Raw genomic sequence first — 22,838 nt, forward strand, 5'->3', positions numbered from 1 at the left:
ATGAATAACTATAGGCCAATTCACATCCTTCCAGTTACCTCCAAAATAATTGAGAAGTGGGTACTGACACAACTGAGTGAGCACCTAAACCTCGGCCATACTCCATTACATCCTGTGCAATTTGGCTTCCGGGCACATCATTCGACGGAGACAGCCATTACTTTATTTTTAGAAAAAACTAAACAGTATCTTGATAAGGCAGCGTGTGTTGGTGCAGTATTCTTGGATTCAAAAAGGGCATTCAACACAGTTGATCATACAGTTCTATTAAACAAACTTTCTCTTTTTAATTTCTCAGCACAGGCTACCAAGTGGATAAGTTCATACCTAACTGACAGAAAACAGTGTTATTGTTGTTGAGGGGGTTAAGTCATCATTCCTCAACTGCCCTGTAGGGGTCCCGCAAGGTTCAATCCTCAATGATTCGTCGAATGCATGCAAAAATACCCACAAATGTATGCAGATGACGCAGTTATATTTAACATCAGCAAAAACTGCTCAAGAGACTGCTCATACACTTACAATGGAATTGACTCACATTCATTAATGGCTCTAAGAAATCATGTTTGCTATTAAACACAAAAAAGACTGTCTACATGTACTTCTCCAAAAAAACTACGGATCTCACACATTCTGGTGTCTTTTTGGGAAGAGAGGAGCTTGAATTAGTAAATGAATTCAAGTACCTAAGAGTCACCCTAGACTACACCCTCACCTTCAAGACCCACATTAAAGAAATCTCAAAAAAAAATTATATTCAATCTCTGTAATTTCATATCAATCAGGCCATCCTTAACAACAGCTGCAGCTAGGGTGTCTCACACTCCATCTTTACACCCCAAACAGTCCCTTCTCCCCCATCTGACTATTACTCGGTTGCACTTAAAAGCAGGACATAAGCTTACAGGCATAATGTGTAATATGACTGTGAAACTGTGAAATTGTGATCATGTTTTTATTTACTGTAATTGCTTCATCTATATTATGGTTAATGTATTCACTTTTTTAGGAACTTTTGCCTGCACCATCTGGTGGGGGGACTAGCAATGGAAACCAGCCCTTAGCTGCAATTGGATGCATTTCCGTTTTAATTTATGAAAATGTTCATTAATGTAGACTGCCCCCTTGAGAAATAAATCAAATTGAAATTGTGTCACAGAGTGTGTCACAGTGTGTGTGTGTGTGTGTGTCAGTGTGTTACCAATGTCAATTTCAATTTTATTTATAATGCCCAATATCACAAATCACAGTTTGCCTCAGAGGCTTTACAGCATAAGACATCCCTCTGTCCTCTTTCCCCCGTCCCTCTGTCCCTCTGTCCACTTTCTCCCATCCCTCTGTCTCTCTTACCCTTTGTCCTCTTCCCCTGTCCCTCTGTCTTTCCCATCCCTCTGTCCCTCTTACCCTCTGTCCTCTTTCCCCCGTCCCTCTGTCCCCTGTCCCTCTGTCATCTTACCCTCTGCCCCCTTTCCTTCTGCCCTCTTACCCTCTGTCCCCTGTCCCAGTGTCTCTTTGTCCTCTGTCCTTTGGACCCTCACAGCTAATCAGGAAAGACTCCCCCAAAAAAACCCTTTAACGGGGAAACATATGGTAGAAAGCTCAGACAGAGCAACTGAGGAGGGATTAGGCCTGGGACGATCAGCGATCAAATTGTATATTGGCGATTGGAGGGTTGCCAGACGATTTGCTGGATATCAAGGCAATTTTGAGAAAAAAAAGAAAAAAGAAAAAAATGGCACTCTACCGTGCATTAAGAGATGTTTTTTGGAGAAATACATGACTGTCAGAGAAGCCCCATTTACAAACAGACCTACAATCCATCTCCTCTCCTCTCTCTCTTCTCAGCAGAGGGTGACCTGTCAGCCCTGCACTGACAGTGACAGGGCGCATCTCTTTGATCCGAAGTGACACAGCCCGTTTGCTCATGCTTCGGAGTTCAATAGAGTATTTACAATTAAATATTGTTTTAATGTGTAACTATTGAAATGTTCACAAGGGCTTTCATAAATTCCCACAATGTTGTGGCACTGCCGCCTTTGCAGGTTAAAAGTTAATGACAGCGACTTGAAGTGAGGAGGAGCAACACGTCTCCAGATTGTCAGCGCAGCGGTGTCGGTGTGCTGACAAGCCGGAGACACTCACTTTTGCATGTGATGCAAAATATTAAAATAACGTGGTAGCGATCGACGTCAGACACGTGCCAAGGACGAAACCCCCCCCTAGTGATTTAATCGTGTTTTAGCAATCTAGAGCAATGCCAATCCACAATATGAAATTTAGAGACAATTGTTCAGATCTTTTAAATTTTAGCCCTCCGAAAAAGCTTGACAGGCAGCACACAAAATGTTATAACTCACTCTTTTGTCTTCTTTATTTTAATATCAAAATGACCACAGGTCATAAATCTGAAACAATCAGAAACAGATGCAAAAGGTTACATGTAATGTCATATCAGTAAACCTGTGACTACTAAATAGCAGCTTTCATTTTTTCAATAAACAGAACATGGATTTCTTTAAGCTGGTTAATTATTTCTTCCATTAACTATCATTCTGTATCTGTTTAGGAAAATAAATAAAAGTATGTAAACTATTCCTTTAAATATATAAGCAAACAAAAATGTTGTTTTACATACAGTACAGGCCAAAAGTTTGGACACACCTTCTCATTCAATGCGTTTTCTTTATTTTCATGACTATTTACATAGTAGATTCTCACTGAAGGCATCAAAACTATGAATGAACACATGTGGAGTTATGTCCTTAACAAAAAAAGGTGAAATAACTGAAAACATGTTTTATATTCTAGTTTCTTCAAAATAGCCACCCTTTGCTCTGATTACTGCTTTGCACACTCTTGGCATTCTCTCCATGAGCTTCAAGAGGTAGTCACCTGAAATGGTTTCCACTTCACAGGTGTGCCTTATCAGGGTTAATTAGTGGAATTTCTTGCTTTATCAATGGGGTTGGGACCATCAGTTGTGTTGTGCAGAAGTCAGGTTAATACACAGCCGACAGCCCTATTGGACAACTGTTAAAATTCATATTATGGCAAGAACCAATCAGCTAACTAAAGAAAAACCAGTGGCCATCATTACTTTAAGAAATGAAGGTCAGTCAGTCCGGAAAATTGCAAAAACTTTAAATGTGTCCCCAAGTGGAGTCGCAAAAACCATCAAGCGCTACAACGAAACTGGCACGCATGGGGACCGACCCAGGAAAGGAAGACCAAGAGTCACCTCTGCTTCTGAGGATAAGTTCATCCGAGTCACCAGCCTCAGAAATCGCAAGTTAACAGCAGCTCAGATCAGAGACCAGATGAATGCCACACAGAGTTCTAGCAGCAGACCCATCTCTAGAACAACTGTTAAGAGGAGACTGTGCCAATCAGGCCTTCATGGTCAAATAGCTGCTAGGAAACCACTGCTAAGGAGAGGCAACAAGCAGAAGAGATTTGTTTGGACCAAGAAACACAAGGAATGGACATTAGACCAGTGGAAATCTGTGCTTTGGTCTGATGAGTCCAAATTTGAGATCTTTGGTTCCAACCGCCGTGTCTTTGTGAGACGCAGAAAAGGTGAACGGATGGATTCCACATGCCTGGTTCCCACTGTGAAGCATGGAGGAGGAGGTGTGATGGTGTGGGGGTGTTTTGCTGGTGACACTGTTGGGGATTTATTCAAAATTGAAGGCACACTGAACCAGCATGGCTACCACAGCATCCTGCAGCGACATGCCATCCCATCCGGTTTGCGTTTAGTTGGACGATCATTTATTTTTCAACAGGACAATGACCCCAAACACACCTCCAGGCTGTGTAAGGGCTATTTGACCAAGAAGGAGCGTGGAGTGCTGCGGCAGATGACCTGGCCTCCACAGTCACCGGACCTGAACCCAGTCGAGATGGTTTGGGGTGAGCTGGACCGCAGAGTGAAGGCAAAGGGGCCAACAAGTGCTAAACACCTCTGGGAACTCCTTCAAGACTGTTGGAAAACCATTTCAGGTGACTACCTCTTGAAGCTCATGGAGAGAATGCCAAGAGTGTGCAAAGCAGTAATCAGAGCAAAGGGTGGCTATTTTGAAGAAACTAGAATATAAAACATGTTTTCAGTTATTTCACCTTTTTTTGTTAAGTACATAACTCCACATGTGTTCATTCGTAGTTTTGATGCCTTCAGTGAGAATCTACAATGTAAATAGTCATGAAAATAAAGAAAACGCATTGAATGAGAAGGTGTGTCCAAACTTTTGGTCTGTACTGTATAACATGAATTTATAAGTAATAATGTCTTAAACATAACACAGCAAACTCAAAGTAACCACAGTAACTACATTTCCCAGAAAGCTTAGCGCTCTAGGAGCATGCGCAAAGCAGTCCCTAGACGGCATTGCGGAGTTGTTAAGACATAGCCCGTGTTTACTTACTACACGTGCCGCTTATAAGACATAAAAGTCACGAAACACAACAAACACAACACAACGCAATGTTCTGCAACAGATTATGGAGTAAAGTCGCCGTTTACCACGCTATCGTTCACGTTAGCTTACAGTAGTATTTAACTACCGGTAAGTCTCAGCTAATATCGATTACTGAGAATGCTACCGGGAGCTAGCCGAGAGTGCTACGTAACACTCACGTTAGAGGCTGAACGCCTATAAACCACAAATTATAATTTAACTAAGTACATCGGGATAGTGTGGTAAACGGCAACACACGACCATTTATTTATGATTCAAACATCGTTAGCAGGCTGACTGCAGCTTGCAGTTGCTACACACCAACAGGCTGTGTGCGCCTGTCGAAGGTCTGAATATAACAAGCTGTCGCCGTGAACACAAGAATACCTGTGGCACGCACCCACAATTAACCCTTTAAAGATGTGGCTACAGCAGATCAACAATTATGTACATTTTTTTTTATCAGTCACATTACTGAAACCCATAAACTTAGTCCCAATAATTTTACCAAACAGCAACTGCACAGCCCTAGGAGGGATCCCTCTTCCAGGACAGACAGACATGCAATAGATGCCGTACAGATCAACATGATAAATTAACAGTGAGAGAGCGAAATTGAGACAGAGAGATGCAGTGTGTGTGTTAAGGTCAGAACACACCTGACGCCGCACGACAAAAAATACACCCCCATTATTTTCAGCATACAACCCCACACTGACGGCAGTAAGATGTGTCAGTGTTCCAGGACGCAACAGCCCCTGAATACAAGGCACTTTCCCTCCACTCGAGCTGTACTTGTACAAATCAGCTCCCATATCAGCTCTTCTTCTTTGCTCCTGTAGCAGCTCTTCTTCTCTGCTCCCGTAGTAGCTCTTCTTCTCTGCTCCTGTAGCAGCTCTTCTTCTCTGCTCCTGTAGAGGCTCTTCTTCTCTGCTCCTGTAGCAGCTCTTTTTCTCTGCTCCCGTAGAAGAAGAGCTCCTGTAGCAGCTCTTCTTCTCTGCTCCCGTAGAAGCTCTTCTTCTCTGCTCCTGTAGCAGCTCTTCTTCTCTGCTCCCATAGAAGCTCTTCTTCTCTGGTCCCTTAGAAGAAGAGCTCCTGTAACAGCTCTTCTTCTCTGCTCCTGTAGCAGCTCTTCTTCTCTGCTCCTGTAGCAGCTCTTCTTCTCTGGTCCCTTAGAAGAAGAGCTCCTGTAGCAGCTCTTCTTCTCTGCTCCCGTAGCAGCTCGACTCCTTTCCTCACCATATAAACAGAACTCTGTACCTGTTGCTGAGTCTTGTGTGTGTGATGAAGAATGGATGAGGAGAGACGCATTGTTGAGGTGAGAAATATCCCGAGCTAAATGACCCACAGTGCCGTCATTATAGCGACTATGGTCAAAAAGACACTTCTTGTTGAGTCACAGCTGAGGAGATTGGCTCTTCAGGTGAGACATCAACTTTAATTAAAGGTGTTAACAATGCAGCAATGAAGCCACACATCTGTCAGTAAAAGTCAGATGAACTTCGTGTGGTCATCTGTTGACGAGCTGCAGCATAAGGTGTCCAGTGTGTGCTTGAGGCATCACGTGGTGCGCCAGTGTGTTTGCAGCTTTACAGTGTGTGTGTATGTTACAGTGGGTGTCAGTGTGTGCGTTTCATTGTGTGTACTCACACCACCACTCTGCTGCACTGTCCGCTCCCCCAGCTGCATGGATGATAATCAGGCTTCACGTAGGTCTCTACTCCGTCCTCGACCACACAGCTCACCGTCTTCGTCACCACAAATGCACACCAGTTTCTGGTTACCACACACACACACACACACACACAGAGGATTTTGTCACATGACAACTGTAAAAAGACAGTTGAAGACATTAAAGGTTCGGCTACACAACAACAAACAACAAACATCCCAGATCAGTAAAGATCTGATAGAAAAGAATGTTTGTGGTTTACTAGAGTGTTGATTGATTAGGTGATCAATGATCATGTGATCAATGATTAATCACGTGATCAATGATTAATCATGTGATCAATGGAAACAGAACAGTGTGCCTCAGACAGGAGTTCTGATCGATCTGATTTGTCTGATGGATCCTTCATGTACATACAGCTCCACCCTCTGACAGGACTCAGCCAATCAGCTTGCTGTATGAACTGGTGTTTCTCTGTGTAGGTTCACAGAAACATTCATCTTTAATATTTATCTTTGATATTATCTTTAATATTTATCTTTATTATTTATATTTAATATTTATCTTCAATATTTTTAATTTAATATCTATCTGTAGATCTCTGACAAAGAAAGTTTCTACTCATCAGTGACTTCACCATCCACCTAAACCATGTTTAAGTTTGTTTCCTTTATGTTAAATTTAACCATCTATGGGCCAAGGGCATCTCAGAGCACGATAACGGTGATGTTTTTGTAAAGTTTGAACAAATGTCAGTATTTTCAGTCACATGACTTTTTTTTTTTATTGAGCAGAATCTCAGCTACAATAAAATCAAAAGTTTTTATTTCATGATCAAACTTTTAAAGAAACTAACAGGTGAATAAAACTTGTTTAAAAACTGTTAGAAGGAGTAAAAACCTGAGCTGACCCACTGTGATCAATGTATTCTTCAGATGATTCAGTTCAGTCCTATGAATGTATGAAGTACTGAGCCTTTCATCTGCTCCACTGATTTCTACAATTAAATGTCTACGAAAAAATGTACCTCCTGTTTTGTTTTGGATAAAGAGTTGGCAGTGGAAGGGGTCATCCATCTTTGTTCACAGGTGAGGCCAGGTAAAGCCCTGCCCACACAGTGCAGACATTTTGTGGGTCAGGTGCTTCAGTCAAAAAGAAAGGCATCCTTTTTTTCTTTTTTTTTAATATGAGAGGTTTTAAAAAATAAAGTCAATAATAACAAAATATTATGTGCATGTAAAGGGTTAAAAAGGGTTAATAAAGTGTTAATAAAGGGTTACGGATGGTCACGTATGATATGAAGGGTTAATAGATGTTTGTCGGTCACGTTTCCTGATGTTTTCTGTCGGTCAGCTGCAGCTCCACCACGTTAATGACAAACATGTGTTTGGGTCCAATGAGGTCACAACTGAGCATGTGCAGATGTTTCCAGTGGTTTAAATATGCAGCTGATGTTTCAGGACTCCGGATGACTTCTTCAAACTTCAAATGTGTCTTTAAACTTTAAGCTGTGTCTTTAAACTGTATCTTTACATTTTTAATTGTGTCTTCAAACTTTAAACTGTGTCTTTCACCCTTTGGGCCCTAGGCCTTTTTGGGGTATTTTTCCTGCTTTTACTTTTAAGCTCATATCACAGTCATTATAAAGTGTGTATAAAATACACATGCTATATCTTGTTTTTGTTTTTTTTTTCAGTACAATCTGGGCTACCCAGATTTGCCATCACTTCATGTCCTTCTATGTGCCTGTATTTTATATTAATTTTTATATCAATGAAAAAAACAAACAAATCCGTGTTACTAATTCTTACATTTTTATCTGTATCTCACCATAGCAAGTTGAAACTTGACATATTCTGCCATATATGAAGAGGGGAGACTCTCTGGAATCTGGCAATATAAGAACCATGATGGTGGGAAATTCTGTCACTTCACAGCTGTCCAAAACATGTGGTTTGTGCCAGGTGGACATGATTGCCAGTATTTTTTCATTATTGCAACAAAGTCCATTGACTCATTCAAAAGTCAAAAATGTGTTTTATCTGAAAGAAACATGAAATATTTACATCTAAGATAATAGAAAAATAGTAATAATATTATTCCTCACTATATGAAGTGACTGATAAGATCTGTATAATGGATTGTAAAGAAATTCGTCAGGTTTTTATTTTGTAGATATCTGATCTGTATTTACAGCGTGATGGGATGACAACACAATGATGTTTGGTATCACTGGAAAGCTCTGGTCCTGCACTTTCATGTGATACGCGTGGCATTTCTGTGCATTCGCAAGTAATCCATCCAAGAGTAATGTGTGTGCAAAGCTGTATGAAAGCTTTGTTATACATAATTTAAGGCTAATTTTTTCATTTCTTTTCACTGTGAAAACATTGGACTACCGACAAGTGCTTGGTCTTGTCCGAAAGCTACGGTTCCACTGTTTCACATGATATGCGTGGCTTCTCGCTATGACAAACGGTCGGTCGAAAGAGAAGAACAGGTGTGAATTTGGATGCACTATGCGTCGTTCGGACCCATAGGGTTAAACTGTGTCTTTAAACTGTGTCTTTAAACTGTCTTTAAACTTTAAACTGTGTGTTTAAACTTTAAACTGTGTCTTTAAACTGTGTCTTTAAACTTTAAAGTGTCTTTAAACTTTAAACTGTGTCTTTAAACTGTGTCTTTAAACTTTAAACTATGTCTTTAAACTGTCTTTAAATTTTTAACTGTCTTGAAACTTTAAACTGTGTATTTAAACTGTGTCTTTAAACTTTAAACTGTGTCTTTAAACTGTCTTTAAACTTTAAACTGTGTCTTTAAACTGTCTTTAAACTGTCTAAACTTTAAACTGTGTCTTTAAACTGTGTCTTTAAACTGTCTTTAAACTGTGTCTTTAAACTGTCTAAACTTTAAACTGTGTCTTTAAACCGTCTTTAAACTGTGTCTTTAAACTCTCTAAACTTTAAACTGTGTCTTTAAACTGTCTTTAAACTGTGTCTTTAAACTGTCTAAACTTTAAACTGTCTTTAAACTGTCTAAACTTTAAACTGTGTCTTTAAACTGTCTAAACTTTAAACTGTCTTTAAACTGTCTTTAAACTTTAAACTGTGTCTTTAAACTGTCTAAACTTTAAACTGTCTAAACTTTAAACTGTGTCTTTAAACTGTCTTTAAACTGTGTCTTTAAACTGTCTAAACTTTAAACTGTGTCTTTAAACTGTCTAAACTTTAAACTGTGTCTTTAAACTGTCTTTAAACTGTGTCTTTAAACTGTCTAAACTTTAAACTGTGTCTTTAAACTGTCAAAACTTTAAACTGTCTTTAAACTGTCTTTAAACTTTAAACTGTGTCTTTAAACTGTCTAAACTTTAAACTGTCGTTAAACTGTCTTTAAATTTTAAACTGTGTCTTTAAACTGTCTAAACTTTAAACTGTGTCTTTAAACTGTCTAAACTTTCAACTGTGTCTTTAAACTGTCTTTAAACTGTGTCTTTAAACTGTCTAAACTTTAAACTGTGTCTTTAAACTGTCAAAACTTTAAACTGTCTTTAAACTGTCTTTAAACTTTAAACTGTGTCTTTAAACTGTCTAAACTTTAAACTGTCGTTAAACTGTCTTTAAACTTTAAACTGTGTCTTTAAACTGTCTAAACTTTAAACTGTGTCTTTAAACTGTCTAAACTTTAAACTGTCTTTAAACTGTCTTTAAACTGTGTCTTTAAACTGTTGTTAAATTTTAAACTGTCTAAATTTTAAACTGTCTTTAAACTATCTTTAAACTTTAAACTGTCTTTAAACTGTGTTTTGAAACTTTAAACTGTCTTTAAACTGTCTAAACTTTAAATTGTGTCTTTAAAGTGTCTTTAAACTGTGTCTTTAAACTGTCTAAACTTTAAACTGTCTTTAAACTGTCTTTAAACTTTAAACTGTGTCTTTAAACTCTTTCAACTTTAAACTGTATTTAAACTATCTTTAAACTTTAAACTGTCTTTAAACTGTGTCTTTAAACTGTCTTTAAACTGTGTCTTTAAACTTTAAACTGTCTTCAAACTGTCTTTAAACTTTAAACTGTGTCTTTAAACTGGCTTTAAACTGTGTCTTTAAACTGTCTTTCAACTTTAAACTATATTTAAACTGTCTTTAAACTTTAAACTGTCTTTAAACTGTGTCTTTAAACTTTAAACTGTCTTCAAACTGTCTTTATACTTTAAACTGTGTCTTTAAACGGTCTTTCAACTTTAAACTGTATTTAAACTGTCTTTAAACTTTGAACTGTCTTTAAACTGTGTCTTTAAACTGTCTTCAAACTGTCTTTAAACTTTAAACTGTGTCTTTTAACTTTAAACTGTCTTTAAACTGTCTTTAAACTTTAAACTGTGTCTTTAAACTGTCTAAACTTTAAACTGTCATTAAACTGTCTTTAAACTTTAAACTGTGTCTTTAAACTGTCTAAACTTTAAACTGTGTCTTTAAACTGTCTTTAAACTGTGTCTTTAAACTGTCTAAACTTTAAACTGTGTCTTTAAACTGTCTAAACTTTAAACTGTCTTTAAACTGTCTAAACTTTAAACTGTCTTTAAACTGTCTTTAAACTGTGTCTTTAAACTGTTGTTAAATTTTAAACTGTCTAAACTTTAAACTGCCTTTAAACTGTCTCTAAACTGTTTCTTTAAACTGTCTAAACTTTAAACTGTCTTTAAACTATCTTTAAACTTTAAACTGTCTTTAAACTGTCTAAACTTTAAATTGTGTCTTTAAACTGTCTTTAAACTGTGTCTTTAAACTGTCTAAACTTTAAACTGTCTTTAAACTGTCTTTAAACTTTAAACTGTGTCTTTAAACTCTTTCAACTTTAAACTGTATTTAAACTATCTTTAAACTTTAAACTGTCTTTAAACTGTGTCTTTAAACTGTCTTTAAACTGTGTCTTTAAACTGTCTTTCAACTTTAAACTATATTTAAACTGTCTTTAAACTTTAAACTGTCTTTAAACTGTGTCTTTAAACTTTAAACTGTCTTCAAACTGTCTTTATACTTTAAACTGTGTCTTTAAACGGTCTTTCAACTTTAAACTGTATTTAAACTGTCTTTAAACTTTGAACTGTCTTTAAACTGTGTCTTTAAACTGTCTTTAAACTGTCTTTAAACTTTAAACTGTCTTCAAACTGTCTTTAAACTTTAAACTGTGTCTTTTAACTTTAAACTGTCTTTAAACTGTCTTTAAACTTTAAACTGTGTCTTTAAACTGTCTTTAAACTGTGTCTTTAAACTTTAAACTGTCTTTAAACTGTCTTTAAACTTTAAACTGTGTCTTTAAACTTTAAACTGTGTCTTTAAACTGTCTTTAAACTTTAAACTGTGTCTTTAAACTTTAAACTGTGTCTTTAAACTGTCTTTAAACTTTAAACTGTCTTCAAACTGTCTTTAAACTTTAAACTGTGTCTTTAAACTTTAAACTGTGTCTTTAAACTGTCTTTAAACTGTTTTTAAACTGTCTTTAAACTTTAAACTGTGTCTTTAAACTTTAACCTGTCTTTAAACTTTAAACTGTGTCTTTAAACTGTCTAAACTTTAAACTGTCTTTAAACTGTCTTTAAACTTTAAACTGTGTCTTTAAACTATCTTTCAACTTTAAACTGTCTTTAAACTGTCTTTAAACTTTAAACTGTGTCTTTAAACTATCTTTCAACTTTAAACTGTCTTTAAACTGTCTTTAAAGTTTAAACTGTGTCTTTAAACTGTCTTTAAACTTTAAACTGTCTTTAAACTGTCTTTAAACTTTAAACTGTGTCTTTAAACTTTAAACTGTCTTCAAACTGTCTTTAAACTTTAAACTGTGTCTTTAAATGTTAAACTGTGTCTTTAAACTGTCTTTAAACTTTAAACTGTCTTTAAACTGTCTTTAAACTTTAAACTGTGTCTTTAAACTTTAACCTGTCTTTAAACTTTAAACTGTGTCTTTAAACTGTCTAAACTTTAAACTGTCTTTAAACTGCCTTTAAACTTTAAACTGTCTTTAAACTGCCTTTAAACTTTAAACTGTCTTTAAACTGCCTTTAAACTTTAAACTGTCTTTAAACTGTCTTTAAACTTTAAACTGTGTCTTTAAACTGTCTAAACTTTAAACTGTCTTTAAACTGCCTTTAAACTTTAAACTGTCTTTAAACTGCCTTTAAACTTTAAACTGTCTTTAAACTGTCTTTAAACTTTAAACTGTGTCTTTAAACTGTCTAAACTTTAAACTGTCTTTAAACTGTCTTTAAACTGTCTTTAAACTGTGTCTTTAAACTGTCTTTAAACTGCCTTTAAACTTTAAACTGTGTCTTTAAACTGTCTAAACTTTAAACTGTCTTTAAACTGTCTTTAAACTGTCTTTAAACTTTAAACTGTCTTTACACTGTCTTTAAACTTTAAACTGTGTCTTTAAACTGTCTAAACTTTAAACTGTCTTTAAACTGTCTTTAAACTGTCTAAACTTTAAACTGTCTTTAAACTGTCTAAACTTTAAACTGTCTTTAAACTGTCTTTAAACTTTAAACTGTGTCTTTAAACTGTCTAAACTTTAAACTGTCTTTAAACTGTCTTTAAACTGTCTTTAAACTGTGTCTTTAAACTGTCTTTAAACTGCCTTTAAACTTTAAACTGTGTCTTTAAACTGTCTAAACTTTAAACTGTCTTTAAACTGTCTTTAAACTGTCTTTAAACTTTAAACTGTCTTTAAACTGTCTTTAAACTTTAAACTGTGTCTTTAAACTGTCTAAACTTTAAACTGTCTTTAAACTGTCTTTAAACTGTCTTTAAACTTTAAACTGTCTTTAAACTGTCTTTAAACTGTCTTTAAACTGCCTTTAAACTTTAAACTGTCTTTAAACTGTCTTTAAACTTTAAACTGTGTCTTTAAACTGTCTAAACTTTAAACTGTCTTTAAACTGTCTTTAAACTGCCTTTAAACTGTCTAAACTTTAAACTGTGTCTTTAAACTGTCTTTAAACTGTCTAAACTTTAAACTGTGTCTTTAAACTGTCTAAACTTTAAACTGTCTTTAAACTGTCTTTAAACTTTAAACTGTCTTTAAACTGTCTTTAAACTTTAAACTGTCTTTAAACTGTCTAAACTTTAAACTGTCTTTAAACTTTAAACTGTCTTTAAACTTTAAACTGTCTTTAAACTGTCTAAACTTTAAACTGTCTTTAAACTTTAAACTGTCTTTAAACTTTAAACTGTCTTTAAACTGTCTTTAAACTTGAAACTGTCTAAACTTTAAACTGTGTCTTTAAACTGTCTTTAAACTGTGTCTTTAAGCTGTCTTTAAATTTTAAACTGTCTAAACTTTAAACTGTGTCTTTAAACTGTCTTTAAACTGTTTCTTTAAACTGTCTAAACCTTAAACTGTCTTTAAACTATCTTTAAACTTTAAACTGTGTCTTTAAACTGTCTATCAACTTTAAACTGTCTTTAAACTGTCTAAACTTTAAACTGTCTTTAAACTGTCTTTAAACTGTGTCTTTAAACTGTCTAAACTTTAAACTGTCTTTAAACTGTCTTTAAACTTTAAACTGTGTCTTTAAACTGTCTTTAAACTGTCTAAACTTTAAACTGTCTTTAAACTGTCTTTAAACTTTAAACTGTGTCTTTAAACTGTCTAAACTTTAAACTGTCTTTAAACTGTCTTTAAACTTTAAACTGTGTCTTTAAACTATCTTTCAACTTTAACCTGTCTTTAAACTGTCTTTAAACTGTCTTTAAACTGTATTTAAATTTTAAACTGTCTAAACTTTAAACTGTGTCTTTAAACTGTTTCTTTAAACTGTCTAAACCTTAAACTGTCTTTAAACTGTGTCTTTAAACTGTCTTTAAATTTTAAACTGTCTAAACTTTAAACTGTGTCTTTAAACTGTTTCTTTAAACTGTTTAAACCTTAAACTGTCTTTAAACTATCTTTAAACTTTAAACTGTCTTTAAACTGTCTATCAACTTTAAACTGTGTCTTTAAACTGTCTAAACTTTAAACTGTCTTTAAACTGTCTTTAAACTTTAAACTGTGTCTTTAAACTGTCTAAACTTTAAACTGTCTTTAAACTGTCTTTAAACTTTAAACTGTGTCTTTAAACTGTCTTTAAATTGTGTCTTTAAACTGTCTAAACTTTAAACTGTCTTTAAACTGTCTTTAAACTTTAAACTGTGTCTTTAAATTGTCTTTAAACTTTAAACTGTCTTTAAACTGTCTTTAAACTTTAAACTGTGTCTTTAAACTGTCTATCAACTTTAAACTGTCTTTAAACTGTTTTTAAACTTTAAACTGTGTCTTTAAACTGTCTAAACTTTAAACTGTCTTTAAACTGTCTTTAAACTTTAAACTGTGTCTTTAAACTGTCTTTAAACTGTGTCTTTAAACTGTCTAAACTTTAAACTGTCTTTAAACTGTCTTTAAACTTTAAACTGTGTCTTTAAACTGTCTTTAAACTTTAAACTGTGTCTTTAAACTGTCTAAACTTTAAACTGTGTCTTTAAACTGTCTAAACTTTAAACTGTCTTTAAACTGTCTTTAAACTTTAAACTATGTCTTTAAACTTTAACCTGTCTTTAAACTTTAAACTGTGTCTTTAAACTGTCTAAACTTTAAACTGTCTTTAAACTGTCTTTAAACTTTAAACTGTGTCTTTAAACTATCTTTCAACTTTAACCTGTCTTTAAACTGTCTTTAAACTGTCTTTAAACTTTAAACTGTCTAAACTTTAAACTGTGTCTTTAAACTGTCTTTAAACTGTGTCTTTAAACTGTCTTTAAATTTTAAACTGTCTAAACTTTAAACTGTGTCTTTAAACTGTCTTTAAACTGTTTCTTTAAACTGTCTAGACCTTAAACTGTCTTTAAACTATCTTTAAACTTTAAACTGTGTCTTTAAACTGTCTATCAACTTTAAACTGTCTTTAAACTGTCTAAACTTTAAACTGTCTTTAAACTGTCCTTAAACTTTAAACTGTGTCTTTAAACTGTCTTTAAACTGTGTCTTTAAACTGTCTAAACTTTAAACTGTCTTTAAACTGTCTTTAAACTTTAAACTGTCTTTAAACTGTCTTTAAACTTTAAACTGTGTCTTTAAACTGTCTAAACTTTAAACTGTCTTTAAACTGTCTTTAAACTTTAAACTGTGTCTTTAAACTGTCTTTAAACTGTGTTTTTAAACTGTCTAAACTTTAAACTGTCTTTAAACTGTCTTTAAACTTTAAACTGTGTCTTTAAACTGTCTTTAAACTGTGTCTTTAAACTGTCTAAACTTTAAACTGTCTTTAAACTGTCTTTAAACTTTAAACTGTGTCTTTAAACTGTCTTTAAACTGTGTCTTTAAACTTTAAACTGTGTCTTTAAATTGTCTTTAAACTGTGTCTTTAAACTTTAAACTGTGTCTTTAAACCATCTTTAAACTTTAAACTGTCTGTAAACTGCCTTTAAACTTTAAACTGTCTTTAAACTGTCTTTAAACTTGAAACTGTCTTTAAACTGTGTCTTTAAACTTTAAACTGTGTCTTTAAACTGTCTTTAAACTGTGTCTTTAAACTTTAAACTGTGTCTTTAAATTGTCTTTAAACTGTGTCTTTAAACTTTAAACTGTGTCTTTAAACCATCTTTAAACTTTAAACTGTCTGTAAACTGCCTTTAAACTTTAAACTGTCTTTAAACTGTCTTTAAACTTTAAACTGTCTTTAAACTGTCTAAACTTTAAACTGTGTCTTTAAACTGTCTTTAAACTTTAAACTGTCTTTAAACTGTGTCTTTAAACTTTAAACTGTGTCTTTAAACTGTCTTTAAACTGTGTCTTTAAACTTTAAACTGTGTCTTTAAATTGTCTTTAAACTGTGTCTTTAAACTTTAAACTGTGTCTTTAAACCATCTTTAAACTTTAAACTGTCTGTAAACTGCCTTTAAACTTTAAACTGTCTTAAACTGTGTCTTTAAACTTTAAACTGTCTTTAAACTGTGTCTTTAAACTTTATTTTTAACTTTAAACTTTTTCATTCTGCTCATATTTAGTTTATATTTCAGTTTATATATATTCACTTTATTTACTCAGTTTGTAAACATGATGCAGATCACGTGACAGCTTCACACACACTCATTGTGTTGTATATACTGAGTGTGTGTGTGTGTGTGTGTGTGTGTGTGTGTGTGTGATAAATGTTGAGCGCGTGCTGCTGATGTTATCATGATGATGAATGTGTCTGTGTGTCAGCCATGTTGGATCAGACTGAGTCTCTTTGTCTTGAAATTCAATTGTATTCATTTAATTTTAATGGAATCCATAAAATGGACGACGTTACTGACCCGATTGTCATGTATGTGTTTTTTCTTTGTTGCATGTTTTTGTATTTGTTTGTTTGTTTGTTTTTAAGAGTGTTTTTGTCGTGACTTTTATCTTTTGAGTGTTTTTACTTGGATTGTTTTTTATCGTTGAATTAGATGCGAACTAATCAATTATCTATAATACTTAAATTATTTTATGTAATAAAAATAATAATCACACTCAGTTGTGAGTTTTTTTAGCTCACCTCTGTTTTATATTAAGAACCTGTGCAGCTAGGTGGCGCTGTCTGACGCTGCCTCAAAGTTTGAACATATTTATCTTTATATTTTAGTTTTAATCCAACAGATAAAATTTTATTGAGTCGGCAACAAAAACGTTTACGTCACAGGGTGGAAAAGAAAAACTCACATCTCCTTATTAAAGTTAGAATGATGTCTGCAAACTGAGGACGGTCTCGGCCAAACCTCCTTCACCTCCAACTGCTCCTCCACCTCCTGCTCCTCCTCCACCTCCACCTGCTCCTCCACCTCCTGCTCCTCCACCTCCTCCTGTTCCATCACTATGCCTCACCCTCACCAACAGAAACACTCAGATATCTTCTAAAATAACTGTAGGCTACTTGTAACTTGGCAGTGAAGCAGCCCTGATGTCACCAGCAGCAAATTGAAACAAACGCCCGAATGACTCATTTCCTGTAGAGAGAGTGACATCACTATGTGTGTTTCTGTCCTTACAAACACACATGTTCGATGTAACGCATACTTCAGGTCATCACACACTGACCCACAGGTGGAGGTCGGAGACGTCGGCAGCAGAAGCCGTCAAGAAGAAGAAGAAGGAGAAGAAGACAAAGAAGGAGAAGACGAAGAAGAACAACTCTAGGGCTGGGTTAGGGTTAGGGTTAATTGATTCATCAAATTCAAATCGATCTTCATTGGAATGACCAAATATTGATTCATAAAATCAAAGATCAATATTTTAATGAACACAACCTGATCTCACAGAAATACGTGAAATGACCACGACCTCTTAACACCGCATTCCATGGTGGCAGCACGTAATGGGTTGAAATTACGTGCAGGTACCATGGAAACAATGCCAATGTAAAGTCATTTGGGATCCTTGTGGACACACAGATTCCCTGATTCAACAACGTCACGTCAACCTTGTTTTCCTCAATGATATCTTTAACATTCCTGTACACACACAAAAACATGGAGGTGTCCTTGATAACTCAACAATATGACTAAATATGATTAATGTCAAGGCCATAAAATAAAATAAATGTATTTTGCCAGCTTTTGATAGCGTAAGGCTTTAAGAGCATTGTGCTGTTGGCGGATGGGGCACGTTCCACTACTGTTTTGTAGCTGCTGTCCGCCGTCTGTGGGCTTCATTCCATTTCAGATTGCCATCCGTCTGCTGTGGCTGAATCCAAACGGCACTAATAAATAAATAAATAAATAAATAAGAAGAAAAAAATAAGGCTGAGTACAAAGAACCAGAGAGGAAACACCATCACATGGATCTGTCCGCCCCTGGCAACCCGGGCCACCCTCCACTCCACCAGGGGAGAGTGGACCCCAAGCCAGCGCCACAGAACCAGCCCCCCCCCCCCCCCCAGCGCACACGGCTCCCACTGAGGAAACACTGGAGTTAAGAACTAAAATATGATAAATAACATAAAATATTAAGATGTAGGCCTAACATAAAATAAATTTGTTATTAAATAAATTAAAACATATAGCCCACAGTAGATAAAAGTAGAACATGCTAAAAGTAAATACAATAATAGGCTAAATAGTATCTAAGCAATAATAAAGTGTCTAAACAATAATAAATTGTGTCTAAGTTATCTATTAGGCTACCATTCCACTCTGTAAATAGATTTTAACATTTCAATATGATTTTAATATTATTTTTGCTTATTTCATTATTGTTATTATTGATTTACTTTTTAGTAGTATTGTATTGTCTGAGGATGACTCATGTTAGTAACTATCTACAGTAAAAAGAAACAAACAAAACTCATTTTATACACGGGGCCTTCAAAGTGCTCTCTGAAACTACACCTGGCATGGCTTGTGTCCAGAAAATGAAAAAATCTAAACTTTGTCGTAGAGCTAAACCAAATACATCATTGGAAAGGTCTCAACCTGGAGAGTAACATATGTCAGTATGAAGATTCTACATGGCTCCTGCTTTCAGCCATTGACCTTTGAACCTTGACCTCAGTGCATGTTTGAGGGCTTATAACTCAGCAACTAAAGCGGGTACAGACATGGGACCAACTGTTATAGAGAGCTCTTGACCTCAGCTATCATGTGAGTGTAGTCAACAACTGAGGGTGCTGTCAGATATGGGTAAAATATGGATACAATTCATTTCCACCCATTTAGAAATTAGATATTTAAAATCTGATTTCACAAATGTGTTTACCATCCCCTTAAAGTCCACAGTGTGCTCTCAATTCAGTATTTACAACTTCCAAATCTAGGAAAAACACTTATATTTTTTAAAAACTACAATTCCCTGGGACCGCGCCATTCAGCTTGATTCATATCAGAAACATAGTTGTAGTTCTTCTGATTTGCAAAGTAGGGTTCTAAATAGGGTTGTAAAAAGATATATCTACCCAATATATCAAATGTCTAGTAAAGCCAAACTAGTAATGACACTGCACCTAGATGAAATATGTCAAGAAAAAGCAAGGATGATGGTTAATTTCAGATATTTTAGCAAGTTCTCTAGAAACAGCGTTTTTGGGACTGAATATTTGAATATATCAAATGTCTAGTACAGCCGAAATATCATGTTATTATTATTATTATTATTATTGGGAAATTATAACAGAGGAATATATTTGCCGTTTTAATATCAAGAACACTTGAAGAACACAACAGGATGTTGTTGAATCAGGGAATTTGTGTGTCCACCACGGGAGAGGATCCTCACTGACTTTATATTGGCATTTGTTTCCGTGGTACCGGCACGTAATTTCAACCCATGACGTGCTGCCACCACAGAATTCGGTGTTAAGAGGTCGTGGTCATTTCACGTATTTTTGTGAGATCAGGTTGGTTTGTTCTATGGATGTGTGAGGCTTTATTTCCGTTAATCTCGCCAGCAGTACACGAGCCGCAGCGCTAAGTTATGAACGAATGTGCTCTGGAAGCTTCGACGTTACTGGCTCTTTATCTGTTAGCTGTCACTCTTACCGAGTGGTGGAGGGACTCCGTGGCCCTCCCGCCTCGTGGGGGGTGCGGGGGTATACTTTACGGCCGTGTTAGCTGTAACTGTTAGCTGTATCTGTTAGCTGTAACATTTAGCTGTCACTGTTAGTTGTAACTGTTAGCTGTATCTGTTAGCTGTAGACTAACTGTTAGCTGTAACTATTAGCTGTCACTGTGAGCTGTAGACTAACTGTTAGCTGTATCTGTTAGCTGTAGACTAACTGTTAGCTGTAACTATTAGCTGTCACTGTGAGCTGTAGACTAACTGTTAGCTGTATCTGTTAGCTGTCACTGTTAGCTGTATCTGTAAGCTGTCACTGTTAGCTGTATCTGTTAGCTGTAACTGTTAGCTGTCACTGTTAGCGGTCACTGTGAGCTGTATCTGTTAGCTGTAACTGTTAGCTGTCACTGTGAGCTGTATCTGTTAGCTGTCACTGTTAGCTGTATCTGTTAGCTGTAATTGTTAGCTGTATCTGTTAGCTGTCACTGTTAGCTGTATCTGTTAGTTGTAACTGTTAGCTGTATCTGTTAGCTGTCACTATTAGCTGTATCTGTTAGCTGCAACTGTTAGCTGTATCTGTTAGCTGTCACTGTTAGCTGTATCTGTTAGCTGTAACTGTGAGCTGTCACTGTGAGCTGTATCTGTTAGCTGTCACTGTTAGCTGTATCTGTTAGCTGTAACTGTTAGCTGTCACTGTTAGCTGTATCTGTTAGCTGTAACTGTTAGCTGTCACTGTTAGCTGTATCTGTTAGCTGTAATTGTTAGCTGTATCTGTTAGCTGTCACTGTTAGCTGTATCTGTTAGTTGTAACTGTTAGCTGTATCTGTTAGCTGTCACTATTAGCTGTATCTGTTAGCTGTATCTGTTCTCTGTCACTGTTAGCTGTATCTGTTAGCTGTCACTGTTAGCTGTATCTGTTAGCTGTAACTGTTAGCGGTCACTGTGAGCTGTATCTGTTAGCTGTCACTGTGAGCTGTATCTGTTAGCTGTCACTGTTAGCTGTATCTGTTAGCTGTCACTTAGCTGTATCTGTTAGCTGTATCTGTTCTCTGTCACTGTTAGCTGTATCTGTTAGCTGTAACTGTTAGCTGTCAGTTAGCTGTATCTGGGTCCATGTCATTGGTTCGACAGCCCATTGGTTCGACATCCCATTAGTCCGACTGTCCGTGGTGCTGAACGGCTCACCATACGCCCGCCGCAACCGGCTTGAGGCAGATCAGGCCCACGGCTTATGTGTTTTCACTTTCTTTTTCATTTTAACCCACACCATGATCTTTTCCTGACCCTAACCAAGTGGTTTTTGTGCCTAAACCTAACCAGATCTTAACCACAGGGCATCATGATGATTTCGGAATGGACTTCGGAACAATGAGTTTAATATTGTAACGGACTGGGTGACGTGGTGTTAACTGTTATGTTACGTTATGCTGTCACCGTAAGACATGTTATGTTCATCTAGTTAAAAAGGTCTGCGATTGCAGTTACTGAGTTTTCCATGATGTTACTGAACGTGTCATTGCCAGTGAAGTTGTGTGTGTTTAGAGGCTGTGAAGCCTGTCAGTCATGTCAGCTACCTATGACAGTGATTTGTGAGAGATAGCCACTTGTGATTGGCAGAGGCTCTAAGAGGGAGGGTTGTTGTTGTTTCTGCTAGTTGGGAGGGTGTGTGTAGTTTGGTTGGGGACGAGCGGGAGATGTTGAAGTGAGCCGCTAATGTTAAGAGCACACTGCGAGCAGACAGGTTTGGGTTTTTTTTGGCGTTGGCTATGGCCCACAGTAGCCTGTATTGAGTTTGAGAATAAAGAGCAACGAAACGAGTTCATGCCTCTTAGCTTCACTGTGAAGGGATGCTACAATATGGTCGGAACAATGGGATGTCGAACCAATGGGCTGTCGAACCAATGGGCAGTTCCCGCTGTATCTTAGCTGTAACTGTTAGCTGTATCTGTTAGCTGTATCTGTTAGCTGTAACTGTTAGCTGTAACTGTTAGCTGTCAGTTAGCTGTATTTGTTAGCTGTCACTGTTAGCTGTATCTATTCTCTGTCACTGTTAGCTGTCACTGTTAGCTGTATCTGTTAGCTGCAACTGTTAGCTGTCACTGTTAGCTGTAACTGTTAGCTGTCACTGTTAGCTGTAACTGTTAGCTGTCAGTTAGCTGTATCCGTTAGCTGTCAGTGTTAGCTGTATCTGTTCTCTGTCACTGTTAGCTGTAACTGTTAGCTGTCACTGTGAGCTGTAACTATTAGCTGTAACTGTAACACACAGATCTAGTGGGCTTTAACTGCTCAAATCATGTACAAAGCAAGGAGTAATTTACTACCTGGCACCATATAAAACATGTGGTTGGACAGAGAGGGGGGTATAACTTAAGAGGAAAATAAAATCTGAAACAAGGTCGTTTTCGCACCACTCTGTGCATATCAATTTGTGGGGTGATTTTGTGGAATGCACTGAGTAAAGAAATCAAACAAAGTAAAGATATCAGACACTTTAAAAAGAGATACAAAGACAGTATTTTTGTAAGGTACAAAAATGATTAGAGGGGAGGTAAAACACACTCAGGGTGATCCTATTGTTGGTTTTTTCATCTTATATTCCCGTATTTGTATCATGTATGGGGTAATATTGGCTATAAAGTATAAAGAACTGAAGTGATGTAAATGTGGGGTTGTTAATGCAAAGGAGCGGGTATGTACGAAACAGTTTGATTAGTGATAGATTAGTAGCCTATAGTGTGAGAGCAGGGCTAGGACTAGACAAGCATGTTGCTTCTTCCTACTCCTTTTTGGACAGGAAATATTATCTTATGTTTGTCATTGTGAGTTTCTTAATTATTAAGTATTTTGTCTCTGTTTTGTATGTTTTTGTTTCTACAAGATTTTTTTTAAATGTTCAAAATAAATAAATAATAACTAAATTAGCTGTTATCTGTAACTGTTAGCTGTTAGCTTATTGTTTTACATTTGGGTGTAGTTTATCATGGTTCTCCTGTGTCGACTGCTGTCTGTGCATTTGTGCTGTCTGTGCGTCTGTACTGTCTGTGCATCTGTGCGTCTGTACTGTCTGTGCGTCTGTGCTGTCTGTGCATCTGTACTGTCTGTACTGTCTGTGCGTCTGTGCTGTCTGTGCATCTGTACTGTCTGTACTGTCTGTGCGTCTGTGCTGTCTGTGCA

General features: G+C 36.0%; 1 protein-coding gene across 2 annotated transcripts in view; it reads right to left on the reverse strand.

Moving 5' to 3' along the window:
- Positions 1-22,838, reverse strand: part of LOC117256539 (EMILIN-1-A-like) — a 58,444-nt gene that overhangs the window by 30,068 nt on the left and 5,538 nt on the right. For both annotated transcript variants that reach the window (XM_078172909.1, XM_033626007.2), the window contains exon 2: positions 6,108-6,233. In XM_078172909.1, coding sequence (XP_078029035.1) covers positions 6,108-6,233 — 126 coding nt within the window. The remainder of the gene's footprint in view (positions 1-6,107; positions 6,234-22,838) is intronic.

The sequence above is a fragment of the Epinephelus lanceolatus genome, chromosome 2 (assembly GCF_041903045.1).
Source record: "Epinephelus lanceolatus isolate andai-2023 chromosome 2, ASM4190304v1, whole genome shotgun sequence".
NCBI classification, from domain to species: domain Eukaryota; kingdom Metazoa; phylum Chordata; class Actinopteri; order Perciformes; family Serranidae; genus Epinephelus; species Epinephelus lanceolatus.